The sequence below is a fragment of the Wasmannia auropunctata genome, unplaced genomic scaffold, assembly GCF_000956235.1.
Source record: "Wasmannia auropunctata unplaced genomic scaffold, wasmannia.A_1.0 LD336037.1, whole genome shotgun sequence".
Classification (NCBI taxonomy): Eukaryota; Metazoa; Arthropoda; class Insecta; order Hymenoptera; family Formicidae; genus Wasmannia; species Wasmannia auropunctata.
This window is the reverse complement of record NW_012026853.1, coordinates 502190-520686: the sequence shown is the minus strand read 5'-3', so window position 1 is coordinate 520686 and position 18497 is coordinate 502190. Positions and strand designations below refer to the sequence as shown.

At 38.4% G+C, this 18497-nt stretch overlaps 2 protein-coding genes across 4 annotated transcripts in view; one reads left to right on the top strand and one right to left on the bottom strand.

Moving 5' to 3' along the window:
* LOC105452137 (caspase-like) overlaps nucleotides 1–7513 on the top strand; it is a 32186-nt gene extending 24673 nt beyond the window's left edge. For all 3 annotated transcript variants that reach the window (XM_011693001.1, XM_011693000.1, XM_011693002.1), the window contains exon 5: nucleotides 6997–7513. In XM_011693001.1, coding sequence (XP_011691303.1) covers nucleotides 6997–7304 — 308 coding nt within the window. In that variant the 3' untranslated portion in view covers nucleotides 7305–7513. The remainder of the gene's footprint in view (nucleotides 1–6996) is intronic.
* The window catches only part of LOC105452139 (alkaline phosphatase-like), a 173050-nt gene that overhangs the window by 83595 nt on the left and 70958 nt on the right, over nucleotides 1–18497 (bottom strand). The gene's annotated exons all lie outside the window — the stretch shown is intronic.

Sequence of the window (18497 nt, the reverse complement as noted above, 5' to 3'; positions counted from 1 at the left end):
CATCCTTATTGATCTATATCTCTTACTACGCTTTGTGCTCGCTGCGATACCTTCCTGAACCATCTGCAGGCGGTGCTCAAATTCCCAACGATAATTGCATTGAAATGCACTTCAGTGCCAGTTTTCGTACTCCGTCGAGCAGAAGATATCAAGTATTAACGATATATGTCTATACATATGTATATACATTTGATATACATATATATGTATATACTCGATTACTAAACAATAAACGGATATGGCGAATGCGAATTAAGCTTCTTCTTCTGGCACACGTCCGAGATTCTAAAGCGTCATAAGCTGCTTATTCCGAATAATGCAGGCTTCGTGAACGGTACGCCCGCGTGATGTATAGGTAATCTACGCCAATTCCTCGATTACACCTCGCCTGCTAACGCTCCTCTGCTTCCAGGCCGACCGAAACTCGTTAATGAATGTAAACCAATATTATTTGCAACTCAATGCCGCCGATACGAGCCAGCTGCTCTTTGAAATTTCCAATTATTATACCAATCATTGTGTGTTTGAGATTGCCTCGCTCTCTATTTAAAATTTCTTGTGCGTAATTCGACATTACATCCAGGATTTCCGCGGGTATAATATTCTCCAGAGCTCTCTCTATTCTTCATCACGAGGAGAATCACATCAAATCTCAGTAGAATTTCATGTCATGATACGATCGTTTTCAGGGGCTGCTGCAGCGCGTATCTTTTAATTCCGGTTGAAAACCGCTTCTTTATAAAAGAGATCTCTAAAAGCGAATTCGTTGCGCGAGCATCGGCGACAGGGGCTCGCACAATGCGACGCGTACATTTTCGCGCGGTTTCCGCTTGCGTGTAAACATTTGACTAGCTGTTGCTAATGGAGTGCGAGAATTTGTGTTGACAGTGGTGCACGTCGACGGGGGGTACAACAACGCGTTGTCTAGCGGAGAACGTCAATCAGTCAACTGATAAATCGATATACGTGCGCTCGTAACATTGTCTCGAACTGCATCTAGTATATTCAACCTAAATACGATTACAATAGTTCGATATATCATACGGCAGTAGTATACAATACATTCGAATGTCTAACATTCCTCGCTTCTCCCGTTATTCCGAGAGTTTCCTTCGCTTTTATCGAACATTGCTTCAAACCAAAAGTCGCTCCAAAGCAGACATTCGATGACTTTATTCGATAACTAATTTTAAGTCTTCATTATTAAAGAATTTATATAACTATAAATTCATTTTGTTAATAATAATAATTATTATTTTATTTCCCGGCATTCTTTGACGATTTTTATCGCAAAATCCAAAAAGTTTTACAAATTAGAATTAAAATATGAGTGAATTCATGTAAAACAAATTCTCGGTACATTTGAAATGATAAAATTTCCCAGTAATTTTTTTCGATAAATCAGATGTGCTATATAAAAAATGTAGAGAGCATTGTACTCACAATAAATCCAAATAAACCAAATTGGTCTGTAAGCCGTATTTATCGCGTATATATATTTCTCGGTGTAAAAAACGGGACAAGAAAACATTTTAAAAAATTGCATAAAAATAATGTATCAATTTATGTTGTAAAAAGCAAGAATGCTCGAGGTGGAAATAATCGTGTAATTTCTAAGATATTGATGCAAAATAAATATTGGCATTTTTCTAGAAATCAGGAGGTCTCGTGACTGAAGTTGGATATCATCCAAGCTCGTTCAAATCAAACAACTATTTTGAAGCTATTCGGGCCGTTCGTGGCCAAGTTTCACGTAGTGATACATTTTTTCGCTTCTCTCTTCATCTCTGTTCACAGATCGATGCAGAAGCATTGTTCTCTCTTCCGATTTTATATTTTTCTCATGTACCCATTAGCCGGCGTAAAAAAGTCGGATTGTCAGATTTTAAGTTTCTTAGCCAATTCTAATCAAATAAAGTACGTAATTCATGTTGTACACTCGCTCACTAAAAGGTTGCGACACTTTCTTTTTTATAGGTTTCAAAACGCACTAATATTTTGCAAATGCGGACCACGATTGGTGTTATACTGTCTCTAGACTAAAGATAGTACATCGTGGTTTGCATTTGCAAAATATTAGTTATCTATAAAGTATATATTACGTATATTAAATATAAATTAGAAACCTATAAAAAAAAAAGTGTCGCAACCTTTTAGTGAGCGAGTGTACACCGTTTTTTGATTTTAATCAGCCAAGTGGAAATCATTCTTTTGAAACTTTACAGATCGAAATTACTATAACTGGATATGTTACACATCATTATAAAAATATATATACTTTTATAGTCATTTACTAATAGACTTTTGCATACTCTTTAAAATATTTTCACACGTTAACTGTACTAAATGAATAAGTTTTAGATACAGTGCAATCTGAGCTAGCCCTTCGAATAGAAACCAATTGCAAAATGATTCCATTTTTTTTCTTGTAAATCCACGAAATTATTTTACAAAAGAGAGAAACAATTATAATACATATAAAGGAAATAATTCTAGCAAGATTAATTTATTACGACAAACCATTGACAGAAGATAATTATGACAGTAAATTAAATATAATACTACGGTATTATATTTCTCCTAATGATATAATAAAATTTACGAACATTATTCCAGAAAAATTTTGAAATAATAAATCTATAATTTTATTACATTCTTTATTAATTTAATAATTATAAATTTTATTGTTCGAATATATGCAACTTATACAACATTATATATGACCAACGTAATTATTCCGATATGCAAGTGTAATTATTTATTCACGATATCAACGATTGGTATTATATGTATAAATATACAAAATTGCATTTAGTTACATATATAAATTACAGAAAGTGTCACGTAACCCAATAAAACAAAGTAATAAAACTTATTAGAAATTCTGTTAGTAATAAATAATACTTTGCAACATATGTGTATACTGTATGTGTCATAGAAATATTTTAAAAAAATTGTGTTATCCATTTTTAAGATATTTTTATGGCAGTAAATTTACGCTAATTTAGTTCACAATATATTGTCTTTGATTCATAGAATTCTTTATACGCTACAAAAAGTTTTTTTTTTATTTTCGCTAATATTGGCGGAGTTAGAGATAACGCCCTAAGCACAATTCCAGAAGTAACTGTGCGATAATTCAAACTTAGCAAATCTGACGCAAACGCTCTGACAATATGCGTGGGAAAATATCACAGAAGGTACCAAAAGAAATATTGCAAACTCTTGACGGAGATTCGCCTAAATTCGGTATCGAATGGCACGAACTTTGTTACGATCGCAGTTTCGGTGATTTATTGCGAATGCGAACTGCAGCGCGCGACAATTCGCGAAAAAACGAGGAAACTAGAAAAAAAAGCGACACATCGAAACTCGGCAAACCAACAAATACGTTGGCAGGTTGCTGGGGAAAGACTGTCGCACAGCAGCAAAGCATACCACACGCGATGTCAATCCTGCGGGATTGGATTAATGAAAAATACCTGTCGATTGTCAGCGGGAGATAACTCAGATAATCACAAATTACGTCCGACGAGATTATCACGTTGTTACCAAAGCGCTCGTGTCTCATTATGAAAATGACATTCGCGCGTGGTTGGGTATAGGTATCGATTACAATTAAATTCCTCGTGTGAAAGCCCTCGAATAAAAAGTTTCTTCAAAAATTTTGCTGCTGCACGTGTACGTAAATTGTACAGCCTCAAATGAAATTTACAGAAGATACGCTTATCTTCTTACGGAATTTAATAAAAATATTCAAAAGCCGCTACTTGTGCGTTAATATCATCCGCTTTGAAATCGGATATTGTATGGCCACGAGCGACAGAGCTTACTTGCGGAAATACGCCGCGAAATTTACTCGGTTGCTCGCAACTTTGCTCACATCTACTTTGCACGTCTATATCGATTAAGGAGGGTAAACAGAATTTATGTAATGCGAGGTATATTCTCTCTACGGAATGATGTTTGCGGATATACCCCTCGTCTGTCGTATTAAGCGAGCTCGATAAACAGGATTTGTTTATAATAGAAACAGAGAAGAGAAACAGATAAATGTACCCAAAAGACGATGTAGTTCACGTTGCCTTTCAACTGCAACGTTTTTTTTTTTTTGCATCTTGACATAATTGCGTGCACGCAGTCGGTATCAAAATCGAATTAATATCCGCGAATTGAATGCGGGCTTCATTAAAATGGGACGCATAAAACCTCCAATAATATCTCATCGTATTTACGCATTTCGCAATGATTATTAATGATTATTACGTGGGTGCGTGCGCTGATTGCATAGCGGATTTATTTCAGCATATCTGGAGTAATACCGACCGCAATCGCAGCGAGCGAGTAAACGGATTTTTCGAATTCTGTCTCGGTGAATGTCGATTCTCTCACGCGACGTGAAATATGCGGAGTAACCGGGGTGGTCAGACAGTTGCGGCGTGTAATAAACGTGCGGCGCGCGGGTGGTCACGCTATTAATAGCCCAAGAAACAAGATTACTTGCGTGTGCGTGTATGCGTGTCGTCAAATATGCAGCAGGAAGTGGACGTATTGTTAATAATGTGGATGGTGCTGAATTCGCGGATAACACCTGCAGGCACCGATGCTAGAGGCGTCATTAATATGCCATGTAGGAGATAAGCGCGTAGTTAACATACCGATGGTGATAGCGAACGTGCATTTAACACTTCGCTATGGAAGTGAACGTATAGTTAATACATCATCGAGCACGTGTACGTCCGGTTAGCACTAAGCTGTTTCACGTCACACAATTCGCGTTACATGTGTTATTGTTAGTGCTTAGCGCACACATTGCGCCCGATTCTCCCAAAACACGGTACACAATTACAAGTAATAAATTATTGTGATAGATTATTGATTATTGTGCTTAATAAGAATCTTTTAAAATAGTTATTTTTAGTATTTAATACGTAATATGTTTTTCGAATTGAACTTTTAATTAAAGTTTCTTAAACGGAAAATCCATCTAAATTTAAAGTTAAAAGTAATATTTCGGCATCTGTAGATGAAGATCATTTGATCTAAAGATTTATTTTTTAACTGCTAGTATTTTAAAACAAACGCTATTTGAATTTTTATGATAAAAAATGGCCCCATTGATATAGTTGTAAAGTTCCAAAATAAAAATAGCCACGGTGAGAATCTGGCGCACGCTGTATACGCCATTTAAGGAGAACACGTTGTCAGAATATATCAAGCAATCGATTTCTCTTACATATTCTTGAATGGTAAGTAGATGCAAATGCGGTTTTTGCCTATTCTAACAACGTGTTTCCTGTAATACGCTTCGATCCTACAATGCAACCTTTAGAACGTAACGGAATTCTACGTCGCGACGATGCTTCATGTTGCTCGAATCGTAACTGTCCAATTATTAAAATTTATCAACGAGCACGTAGATAGTTTCCCTGTAACTTGAAACTCGTCTTTGAATAATCGGCGGTGAAATGTGACTGAAGTGGTTGATGTAGCATTCAATGTCTTTGCGACGGACATATATGGTCGAATCGATCGCAATGTGTTTGGGCCAAAGTCGATGATAAGCTCTCATCGACAATAAGATCAATGGAATACCGAAATAAGAAGCGAAATAATTGAACAGTTTACGGTGCAGTAAGATCCGATCAAGCATATAGCGCGTGCAAAGTAATCCCAGATTAGACAATTGCAATTCCAATCTGTAATATAGATCGGGAAGGAAAATGAATCTAATTTCAAACTAATAGGAATGCTATTGAGTTCATGCAAACCATGAAGTCTAAAGACAGATCGAGGAAGTAAGAGGCCAAGAACTATTTATGATGATTCACTTCAGTGTCTTAATTATATTCCACTTGAATTACGATTTACGTTAAAACTTTGGAATCTATAATTGTTGTTTGATTCGTTTCCGATTCTACATTGTCATTAGGATTACGATTAAGCATTAATTATGAAATTCGAAATTTATTAAAACTTTTAACTTTTGCATAATTAAAGTCAAGTAATTAATGAATAAAGCCTTATTAATAAATAAAATCATCGCGAATGAATAAAATACAACATTTTCTGAGAAACACCTCAATAGCCATTTTAACAATTTTCTTAGAAATATTATATATAAATATTTCATAAAGATTATGTTTCGTTAATAGTGCCGTTGCCATCCCTAATCCCACGTTGCTTCGCTTAATCCCAAGCCCATTAGGCGAGGTCTAAGACTCGATGCCATCTAAATGTAGAATGTACGCGGCTTTCCTAAGAAGTTTAAGTGCTGTACCAAGGTAACACCGAACTTTGTAATTTCAGGTTAAAATATATCTGTTCCGCGCAACACAATTAGCAAGGAGTATGCGGTTGCTCGTATATGCGCGCGGAAAGTTAAGATTAATTTAAACTTATTGCCCTAGAAAGCTGCAAGTTTTTATTAAAGACTGGGTTATCTCTCGAAGTCGTAACAAATCTGTCAACTTGGCGACGTGAACTATCCTTAACAACTCCATAAGCCTCAATAAATTCATTTTAATCTCATTTTATTTTTATTCCCAAAACTTTTTTCAAAGCGAGCGTAATTAAGAAACATAAACCACTCTTATCTGCTTACACGCTAGGTTGTACTTTCGAAAGTTTCATATTTTTTTTCTAGTATACTCCTAGAGACTAGAAAGAAAAATCCACGTTACATATTTTAACGCGTTAGAGAAGGTAGGTATACGTTAACCGTCGCGTGTATACGCGACTCACGTATATACTCGATACATACATTATCCCCAGAGTTTTTAATTTCTACCATGTCCCATATCGCTACCTTGCCTTACTATCACGGGTCATGGGTCATTCGCTGTCGCCGGTGCCCATCCACCTTAGCGAGAGACAGACGGCGATAACGCTTCGCATGCATCCCGGCGCTGCGCGAAGTGTATCTCATTACGTGTATCGGAAAGGCGAATCAATCCACTAACAGTCCGAGAGTAAATCACGCGTTACGACTTTCAGGTTTTTACTCGTGGCGCAATCCGGACTCGGGCTCCTGGTTCATACAGGCGCTCTGCGTGGAGCTGGAGCTTCACGGGCGTAGCCGCGATCTACTCAGCCTAATGACCTTCGTTAATCGCCGCGTCGCCATCGAGTATCAGTCCTACGTGCCGCAGAACGAGAAATTCCACGGGAAAAAACAGATCCCGTCGATTGTCTCGATGCTGACCCGCCTCGTGTACTTTCGTGACGAACACACATCGACACCGGACAATATCGACAGCGGATCGGAGAGAAAGGAAGCCGAGGTGCGCGAAAAAGTAACGTAAAAGTGGCAAAACACTCGTCCTCGAACGAACTTTACGATGATGGATTTTCCGACAAAACCCGACAGATTGATTCCAGTCGAGTTGTTTTGATGTATCGCACTTTTTGAGAAGTGACTATCGATCGGCGCGACTCATCGAAAATGTTTGGATTGTTTCGATTGAGTTTCGCAGTTTCGCATAAAGAATTCAAGAATTTAATATGTGTAAAAGGGAGAAAAAATTGTTTACATTTAGATGAAAATTGTGTCCTTTGTTTTTTTTTTACTAGAAAAGAAAACAAATATTCTCAAATATCTTAGTTGTATTATAATTAAAATGTAATTAAATACTTTTAATTAAAATTACTTTATATGTGACATATACATATATAAAATTCAATTTTGCTTGTATTCTTTATACTTGAGTGAACGTTATTATTAAAATATCTCATTTATATTATAATTACTATTATTAAACCAGTAAAGAGAGAAAAAATGATTTAGATTGCAGATTTAGTTAATACCTAAAATAGCTTTATAGAGCTTTATAGAGATTTATTATACATTTATATATTATACATTTCCCCGATCATTTTGCGTGTGCGTTTACAAATGAATTCGTGAACAAATTATGAAGTATCATTAAACGCTTATGATAGCGCTGGACGGAGTAAAATAAATCGCCAAAGCGCATTAAACAATACGCCGTAAATTATTATATTATAATTTGATTCACTATATTATTCTTAATTAGTATGCTAATTACATGCAGATTTTCATAACGCTTTTCAAAGGCTGTTGTCACAACGGTAAAGAATAATAACGACTGACCTTTCGCGCTATTTAAATTCGTCTCGACATATCGATCGTGATGTACTGGACACATAAAAACAATGCGGAGAAAACTCCATTTACGAATAGTTAGTCAATATCTTTCCTTACGCAAAATTTAATTAGTATTTTAAGATTTACTTACCACGATCGATTTTGATATACTGTAACAAGTAACATAATAATGCGAAGAAAATTTCATTTACAAATAGTCAGCCAATATCCTTTCCTCACACAAAACTTAATTATTATAATATTTTAAGATTTATTTGTCACGATCGATTGTAATGCATTAACAAGTAAAACAATGCGAAGAAAATTTCGTCTACAATTAGTCAGCCAATATCCTTTCCTCATACAAAATTTAAATATTACAGTATTTTAAGACTTATTTGTCACGATCGATTGTAATGCACTAATAAGTAAAAACAATGCGAAGAGAATTTCGTTTACAAATATAGTCAGCCAATATCCTTTCAAAATTCGCACAAAATTTAATTAGTATTTTAAGATGGTGCCCACTTGAATTTTCTCTTCTATGCGAGAGAATACTCGATAGGAAAATTTTTTGATTCCTGAATCTAATGGACGGGAATTGCTTGGGTGTTTGCTCGCGAGAAATCGGGGGAAACTAATTCCTGTCCTCCTAAATACATCCCTATGCCCGTGTCGGTGAACCGACATGGAAGATCCTGGGGTCTATTAACCGCAGTGCGTGCGACTGCGATAGCATGTTCAACGTCAGATTAGATACCTGCGGTCAAAGGAGTTAGACGCTATTAACCTTTGTCTTGGAAGACGCGAAGTGGAATCCACGAATTATGCCGTTAACCAGATGCTATCGCGAAATGTAATCTCCTTCGTGCCGGCGTAGATCGATCTACGGCGATAATACAGACAGCTTGTATCCCTGGCAGAGATCACGGCGTCGCTTAATCGCGTTGTTAAATGTTGTTATATGCATTATGGGTGCCTGTACGATAATAAACGGTGAGTAAATGTAATAAAGTTATCAATGAATATAAATAGACGCACGCGTTGTGTGCGGTGAACAAATGTATATTTCGAATTTATTTGTAAAATTGAAATATTTTAATATATTTGTAAATTTTATTCCCTTTAACTAAATCCGTATAATATTTTGTATTGCTCATATTTTGAATGCGTGAAAAAATGTTTTAAATATTACTAAACATTGATGCTAAAAGTCAACGTTACGTCATTTTATTTGTAGCTCAATGAAATTCATAACGTTTCGTTATATTGGCTATGAATAATGCGAAAAATCGTAAAATAAATCCCGTTTTATATTCAGTATACCTCTTTTCAATAAAAATAGATTTGCTGCTAATTGACAGTATTATTGATTAACGTATGCGCGAGGAAAAGAAATGAAAATAACAAAGAAGCCCTTATTCTCTTACGGCAGAAATTAAATCCCGTTTGTGACTGAAAATTGTAAAATAACTGTGCAAAATATGAAAGATTGTTCTAACCGTAATGTTAGCTCGCGGAAATTATTTTTGAAACAAAAGAATATAATGTATATTCTTTCTATCATAAATTCACTGATTTTTTACTTGTTCGCGCATTTTTAACATTCTATTTTCTTCTCTATATAGATTTAATAAATTTAATTACTTGATTGAAACAGGAAATTTAAAAAGTCGCATTATTGTCTTTCCTTACATATGTAATTAAACTCCATATTTAATAAAAGATAAAATTTTTTATAATCAGAATCTATAAAATTTTAAACAATTCAATGAAACATACAGAATGTTTCTCATAATGGCAAGACAACAAATGTACAATTCCTTTTATCTTCCCTAAAATGTAGACTATTTTGACATGTCTTCTCTATCCAGAATATACTCTATCATGGATCCGAGAATTATCGCTCGCAATCTGGAACCTTCGTTCGGGAAACGAACCTTTCCCGTAAGAACAGTGAAGTGAAGCGCCAGGCGGTAAGAAACCGATTCAATCACTGGCGCGAAAAAAGGGTCTAGCTGTCGAGGAAATTCCTCAAGCCGTTTTGACTTTCTGGCTGGCAATTTGAACGATTGCGAATCGATTCCATCTACTCTGCTGAGTGGTGCCCTCGAAGAGCGAGCCCTCGAAACTGTGCGGATGGCTTGTCTGAAACGCGATCAAAGGGGATTTCGGTTTGGGCAGCCCTCGTGTCTCTTTATCGAGGCTCGTGGAGTACACCGCGTCAAGTAGAAACCACTTCGTTCGACGATCGTAACGATGATCCGATCAATATGGATGCATACCAAAGCTACGCGCGAAGTACAACTCTGTATGGTAAACGGTAACATCGTTTTTTTACAATCCGAGACATTCGATACTTTATAGCTTATTCACTGCCAGGCAAAAGCACTAAGCTTCCTTTCCGCGTTCCAATCGCGTCCTTTCTTGCTTCCGTGCCCTGCAGCAGCGACGGAATGTTGACTTTCCCTCGCCGTAAATATGCAAACAACGCCGACACATATCTTTTTTATAAACCACCAGTCGCTACTTTGCAACTTTTATGAAACGGTTCGTGCAAAGAACGCGCGGAACTATATATTTTACCAAAGAGATACGTGAACATATTTACATATACCGTTCCCCACAAGAATTTTAATTTTTGAACATTTGAAAAGAGAACTTTCCAACTTGAATACGCCAATTCGAAATATCGTACAAGGAAACCTATGTAAGTAAGTAGATGAACTTACAAATTATTGAATTACAAACAAGAGAGAGAGAGACAGAGAGAGAGAGAGAGAGAGAGAGAGAGAGAGAGAAAGAGAGAGCAGTTTTCTGTCTTTCGCAAATAAAGAGAATCGAGACGCGAACTACAACGTGTGCTGCAAGTGGTAATATTTCATCTTCGAAGCAGTTTCGACTCGACTCGTAATAAATCAGTCCTCCACAGACGGCTGTATCATCGATATATTTTATATACTACACGGGAAGATAAGTTACAAGATGTTGCGCTGGTGCCGCTTCTACACGTGCCCGCGCCGACGTCATAATTTCAGACCCTAGCAGCGATAGTTAATCCGCGCACCATCCGCGCTGTGGAAAATCGAAACTGCGATCGCGATACACCGCGCCGTGTGTTCTTATAGCTAATCACCCCTTTCCCGCGGCGCAATCTGCACTACATCCGGCGTAATTCCGGTAGAATGAAAGCAACGCACCGAGGCATTCCGAGAAGAGACGGCGTCACGAGGAGGTATAAACTAAGGCGCCATTCGTCTTAATCCCATTTGCGAGCTTCGTGCGGCTGGGACTGAATGCTTCGCGACTGCATGCAAAATTTCTATCCCGTTCGCACTCGCGGGTATTACTATTTCGGTTTTGTTTTCGATAGAACAGTGCCATCGCGCTTGGTAAAATACGATGCGACGGGTAAGAGCAACCGCTCTTAGGAATCGCACTCGCGATTTCATCAATTTACGCGCGTACATAAATATATATATATATATACATGTTTGTATACAAACATATATGTATATGTACATATATAAGCAGCCAGCAATTCCTGTCGCTGTTCATTTGAATTCGGAAGAAATTACTACCAATTCCATTAAACGTGAGAGAACATGAAATATGTTCAAATAAAAGCGTGCTGCAAAAAAGAGACATTTTGAAATAACGATCAGTTCTTACGTTGAATTACCATTGAGTGAAAAGTTTGACATTATTAATTAATAATAACATACGAATAACGATAAACTTGGTAACAGCAATACAATTTCAGTTTTCGAAAGCTCCATTCAAGCTTATTCGTTCATGATTATTGGAAGAATGACGGAGCAATGTCCATTCGACGTCATTCACCGCGGAGCAGATTATGCCAATTTCTCACCGACGTCCATTGACATTGCGGATAAAGCAACTATATGGAATTCCGCCAGGCGAGATTGACCGTCACGAGATGTTATTGACCGCCACTAATTCGCCGACCGTCAACACACCGCTACTAAAACACATCGCGACTCGCGGAAACGGTCGCGAAAGTGATGACCGTGCATATCGGCGTGGTCACGGGGGTTCGCGCAAATTACTGGCGAACGGGTGGGACATGTCTCCTCCATTCTACATCGGGATATAATCCGTTTTGATCCGCGAATGCCTTTCGGTACATCGCGATGGCGCGGATCGGCTGAATGAGCCCGGGACCCGGCTGGAAAGTTTTGACGCGATCCGCGACGCGCTATCGATCCGCCGCCGGTCGACAACTCGGTCAGCACTTTCGCCATGTCGGTGTCGACAACTACGTAATCTTTTTGTCGGCCCCTCTTTCGGCATGCGAGAGCCATAATTCCGGACCGACGGGGGATAGGTATCCTTCGGGCGTCGCGTCGTTGTCAGCGCGTGAACGCGGTCGATCTTTTTTATTTTTTTTTTCCTTTTTTTTTTCACGTGACGCAACCCCAACCGCGTCGAGATCGCCGAAGCGTTGCCGCAACATTCGCACGACAGAGTACTGAGAATCATCCCTCTATCGCGGCACACCTATCCCTTTTGATATCTATGCAAAATAAAACTTCGGTTTTCCGATACGTTTCATCCGCTTTCATTTCTGCCATGTTTTACGGCGGTATCGTTGATTACATCGCTCTTCAGCTGTAGCTCAACGTCAAACGGCGAGTCAGGAGATGTAGTACGCTTCGGTGATATCTCTACAAAAATGCTGAGAATGATCTCTCTTCCCCGTACACTGTCATAACCACGCATTTTATGTATTTTCATTTTCGCTGCTGTATTTTACAACATACATCTATGATTATTTATACACGCGTTCGTTTGCGAGCATTAGATCCAAAATTTATCTCGAGTGTTTGCATGACAGCTTTAAAAACGATCCTTTGCCATTACTGAAATACTTTTATGACATACAGTTACGTGAAATAAAACTTCGGTATTCTAGATATATTTCATCCGTTTGCGTTTATACCACGTTTTGCTCATTTATATTTTTTGTAATAATAATCCAGTGCCAAACATACCGGGCTACTGATGCAAAACACTTCAGAAATAATTACAAAAATATTAAAAATAATTATCTATCGACGTAATACTAAAATGTTGACCAATATACATGCATATGTACTACCCTCGAAAAGTTTCCGGACAGAAATAAAATTTTTATGCTTGAAGTTTTAAGCTGAACTTAGTGCGGCACTGTGCTAAATCAAAGAATAGATGATTTTAAGAGCATTTTAAGAGATACTTTAAGATACTCTGTAATGATTTTAAGTTTAATGCATTCCTACTACTCTAAACTCTTAAATCTGAGAGGCATGTTTATCATAATAAAAATTACAATGTTTGACATAATGCACGGCCTTGGAAAAATTTTTCTCGGGGATGCGGTTTGCAGCGTCATAAAATTCGAACCTTTCTCTTTAATTTGAAAAAATGCAAGTCGCTACGATTTTTTTTTCGCAAAGTTACAGCATTTTAAAGTAACCCTTGTTATATTTTTCTCGTATATGATCGGCATTACCCGATATGCATCTTAGGTTGGCGATCGGATTTTTGCACACTGTGTGTGTATCTGTGTATGTTTTACACATACCCGCACGCATACAATGTGCAAAATCCGATCTCCAACCTCCCTATAGTGCACATCGGGTAATGCCGACCATACTTGAGAAAAATACAAGGATTACTTTAAAATGCTGTAACTTTGCGAAAAAAAATCGTAGCGACTTGAATTTTTTTCAAATTAAAGAGAAATGTTCAAACTTTATGACGCTGCAAACCGCATCCCCGAGAAAAATTTTCCCAAGGCCGTACATTCCGTCAATCATTGCAATTTTCAGTAAGGTAAACATGCCTCTCAGATTTAAGAGTTTAGAGTAGTAGGGATGCATTAAACTTAAAATCATTACAGAGTATCTTAAAGTATCTCTTAAAATGCTGTTAAAATTACCTACTATTTGCTTTAGCACAGTGCCGCACTAAGTTCAACGGCTTAAAACTTTAAACATAAAAATTTTATTTCTGCCCGGAAACTTTTCGGGGGTAGTGTATATGCATTTCCTTCATTTATCATTGATATTTTATGATTTTTATACATATTTATATATTCGTCATTCTTTCTTAATAATTTAATGGTAAATGACAAGTGATTCAAAATAAAATACATTTATACGAGCAGTATTGTCCCCATTTATACGAAATCCAATAAAACTATCGTTATCAGTTAATTGATTAATTATTATCGTGTCACATTTGCATATTTATTCTCGTTTACATTATTACCGTTTAATTAATATGAAATTTTTGTGTCATTCAGAAGGAATTCAACGTTAAATATTTAATACCTATATAATTAATAATTCGTAAGAAAGTAAAAATAAGAGAAAATAAAATGAAACTTATATTTTGTGAGGTATAATCGTATATATTTTCATCGAATTTCCGGAAAGATAAAGAAAATCCGGCTGCAGATAACGATTCTACGGAAATGCGGAAACTCAAAAATTCAAGAGTGGCGATTCAAGAGGGGCGATTCGAGAGCGGCAATCCAAGAGTATAATAAACGTCCTGTCGAAATGTCCGAATGCATCGAGCGTTTTGAATTAGCGATATTGGGGCGGAAATTCGCATTTCGAGAAAGGAGAGATAGCTGGCCTCAGCGGTACTCGCGGTAAGCGGGTTTTATTTATGGCGGGGAATGTATCCTTCGTTGTCAGTCGACGTTTTCGAAATGCGGTCGAGCCAATTACTGAGATTTCGCTTAACGTCGACGGTGGTGCGCGCACGCAAAAAAGAGGAGGCGATACCCGCATTTACTCCGGCCAGCGCCATTTGTAAAATATCCGCGTCGGATGCTGTTATATGGTTCGCCACCGAACGGAACATGAAGTGAATTACGCCGGCACTTAATTCACGGTAAAAACTACGTACACAGATGAGAAATCAGAGTCGCGATCTATATATGATTCAATTGAAGAGGAGACAAATGTCCCCGAATTGATTCTCGTTCCCTCCGAATGAATGAGAATCGTACTTCCAAATCTCCGCCGCGGTATTTCGACAAGCATTTAATTATCTCTGAGAGTCTCACGAGAGATAAGGAATTGAAAATGTGATTTTGTCGATATTTCTCTTGCTTTCGCTCCGCCTTTCTTTCACTACCGAAATAGAGCTTAACAGAACGCCGGAGCGCTATTAAATTTAAAGCTTTCGCGTCGTGCGTAAGCCGCCGCGGCAATTTTCAAGGATTTCACGCTATATTCTCCTCACGTAATCTTCTTTCGCCGCAAGTACGATGCAACCTTCGTCGCCGCCGCCGCGATTCTAAAAACGTCACCCCTGTAACCTGGCAGTTAAAAATCTTTCCGTGCACATTTTTCGCATCTAGCCACAGTGATATATCTAGTTTCTCGTCGTCGACACAATTTTCTTTGTTTCGCGACGGATTGCATAAGACAAATGCCCCGCGAGTTTTTACCGCTACGTCAGTTTCTCATACTTTTTACGAAAGACAATGAAACTAACAAATATCTGCCGTTCCGTAAGTGATGATTTACTTACAGATAAATTCACCTCGCGCTCCCAAGTAGCTGAGTAATATCGCGAAAATGGTGTTTGCTTAATTAAATCCTAGTGGCGAGAGTCTTTGTGCGCGACGTTTTAATGGAAATATTTATAATCCTTTTGTGGAGGGCTGCTTTTTTTCGAATGGGTCGATATTAAATCGCGGCCCACGGCCTGCGGGAAAAGCTTGCGTTAGTCTAATGGAATGTGTACCGGTCGCCTCGATCAACGTACCATCCGTGGTGTATCGACGGGAATCGACGTTATCTCATTGCATTGTTACGCGAACCATAATTCTAACATTTCGTTAGTGACGTACGAGTACGGGACATTGTTCCATTCCGTACCGCCCGGCTCCCGATGCACCAATCTGTAGACGGCGTGAATTTTATGCGAACATGTCCGACATTTTATAGATAGCTCATACATTCGGATCGCCGAGGGATAAATCTTTTGTTCTGTGTGTTCTGCATGTGTGTGTATGGAATGCGTAATAAATAAAAGTCCCTCGGATCCCCGCTTAGTCCAAGGATTTATCTACCGCAAGGCTTTATTGGCTCGCGAATCAATTCTTGTCTTCCCGATCGGAAGTTATTATAAAGTGACATCGACGCGACCAAGTTCTAATCTTCTTAGAAAAACTTTATTAAACGGATTCTATTAAGTAATTAATGAAATTTCACGTTAATCTCACGAAGATGTTCCAGTCATTTGTAACTGTATAATTAATTGCGTTTACGTACACAGTCCTAAAACTTTTGATAATTGTAAAATTTAAAAAAAGTTACACGTCTTTGCGTGTGTATTAATTCATAAAATACATTGTCAAAGTTGGATTGTGAAAAAACTTAGATATTTTGTACCTATATAACCGCATAGAGACATACCCGACCGAAAGTATGGAAAGTTACGGAAGTCTGCAGAACGCAAGCGTGCCAGGAAAATGTCAGTTTATCGAAAGCAACGAAGACTGCTATGAGGATGTTGAGGAAAGAGAACATCAACTTTGGTGCAAGTCCCACGTGGGTATGAAAAGCAAATCTTCTCCAAACGTAAGTACGTGACATGCAAGCGTACTTATTACTCTTCTCGAAAGTCTAATTTGAAGGGCGGTGCCGGCCGACCGACGGATCGATTCTAAGGAATGGCGCCTGCAAGAAGTGGTCCTTTTGCATTTTACGCGAGCAGCGGTAAGATTTTACGATGACCATGACCGTGTCACGGCCATGACAATTATCTTTTAAGTAGTTCAGTTCAATATTACGTTTTCCTTTCTTGAATACTAATTGTAAGATGAATTAATTAGAAGTTAGAATCTAATTACTTATTTATGTATACCAAATTGTTTAATTACGCGAGCATAATTCTTTAATTTCGTAACAATTTCTGCTAACAAGACGAGATATTCTGACAAAGTCTTATATTTTTAGAACAGTCTTATATACTTTTACTAACAAATTGAAAAATTATATTTTAGCTAAACAGACACACATACATTTACTTATATATTATTTCATAAATTACATTATTAATAGAATAATTGTTATGATGAAATATAACAGCAGAATTACATTTTCTTTCGCTCTTTTCACCGATAGCAATTTTCTTAATTTTCTTAACGTTCCTTACATCGCCATTAAACGCTGCAAGAAGCAACTCTACTGAAACAATCGAGAAAAATTGTGAAAAGGAGCGAAAGCACTCGGAGTCAAAGGAGAAATTATAAACGAAATGTAGCTGAGTTTTTGTGTGAGAATCGGTGAGTGAAGTACATCTTAAAAGACTGTACCTTTCGAGTCGTATCCACCGAACGGAAACTCCAAAACTCTTCGATTCCTCGCGGCGCGGGCGGCGGCAACATCAGCGGATACGTAACGCGTTAGCGTTATTAGCCTAGTTTACGGTACTAACATTCGCGTTCTCATTTTGCAGTCGCAACAGAATTGCAGTCACGTGCATTACATTTATCATCTGGCATATACGATTTGCCGCGTGCTTCGACATAACAACAAGAAGCAATTAAAGAGATTAGAGTTTAGCGGAGAGTAGGTATTAGTGCCCTGGCATTACCGGAGAGAGGATGGAGTTAATTGCGTGTCCTCTAAAACCTAAGCTATTCAGAGGACAAAGCAGCGAATCGTGCAGCGATGATCGGATATATAAATGTAGGATTACTGCTATTATAGATACGCGCTTCCAATGCGGGATTGATTCTTAAAGCGAGAGAGATCGCGCAGGATCCGCGCGCCAACCGATCGCGATACCATATATCGCAAATAAATCTCGCGGCGCGAAACGAGCGCGCGGACGGGGGTGGGGCCGGGGGTGTCGAAATCAGTCTTCCGAGCGGGCAAACGTCAACGGAATTGTGATCAAAATGCCACACCACGATGAAATAGGCGTCGTGATACGCGGCCGATAAAGCGCCGGAAGACAGATGCGTAATTAGCGCACTACGAACGCCGGGGAACGAATGCTGGCACTATCCGATCCGCCTACGCGATTCTCTCAACCCTCCCCCCCCCCTCCTTTTGACCAGTAGATAACATCCAACCGCGCGCGGTTGCTGTGGATGTACGGCTTGATAACGGCCCTCTCGGCAAACGGGATACGAGAATGCACGATTTACAGTTCAGCTTCGGTGCACCGTCGGCGTCCAGCGGCGCGACAGCGGCGAATTAGCAGCTTTGAAACAGTCGACCTCGCGTATAGCGGCGCAGGCGGATGCGGCTTTAACGCGTGACGTTTCCACATGCGTGTAATTCGGAGCCCGAGACGCGCGGCGTGTGCACCCGCTGAACTCATCAAATGTTAAAGTTTCCTACCAAAGGGA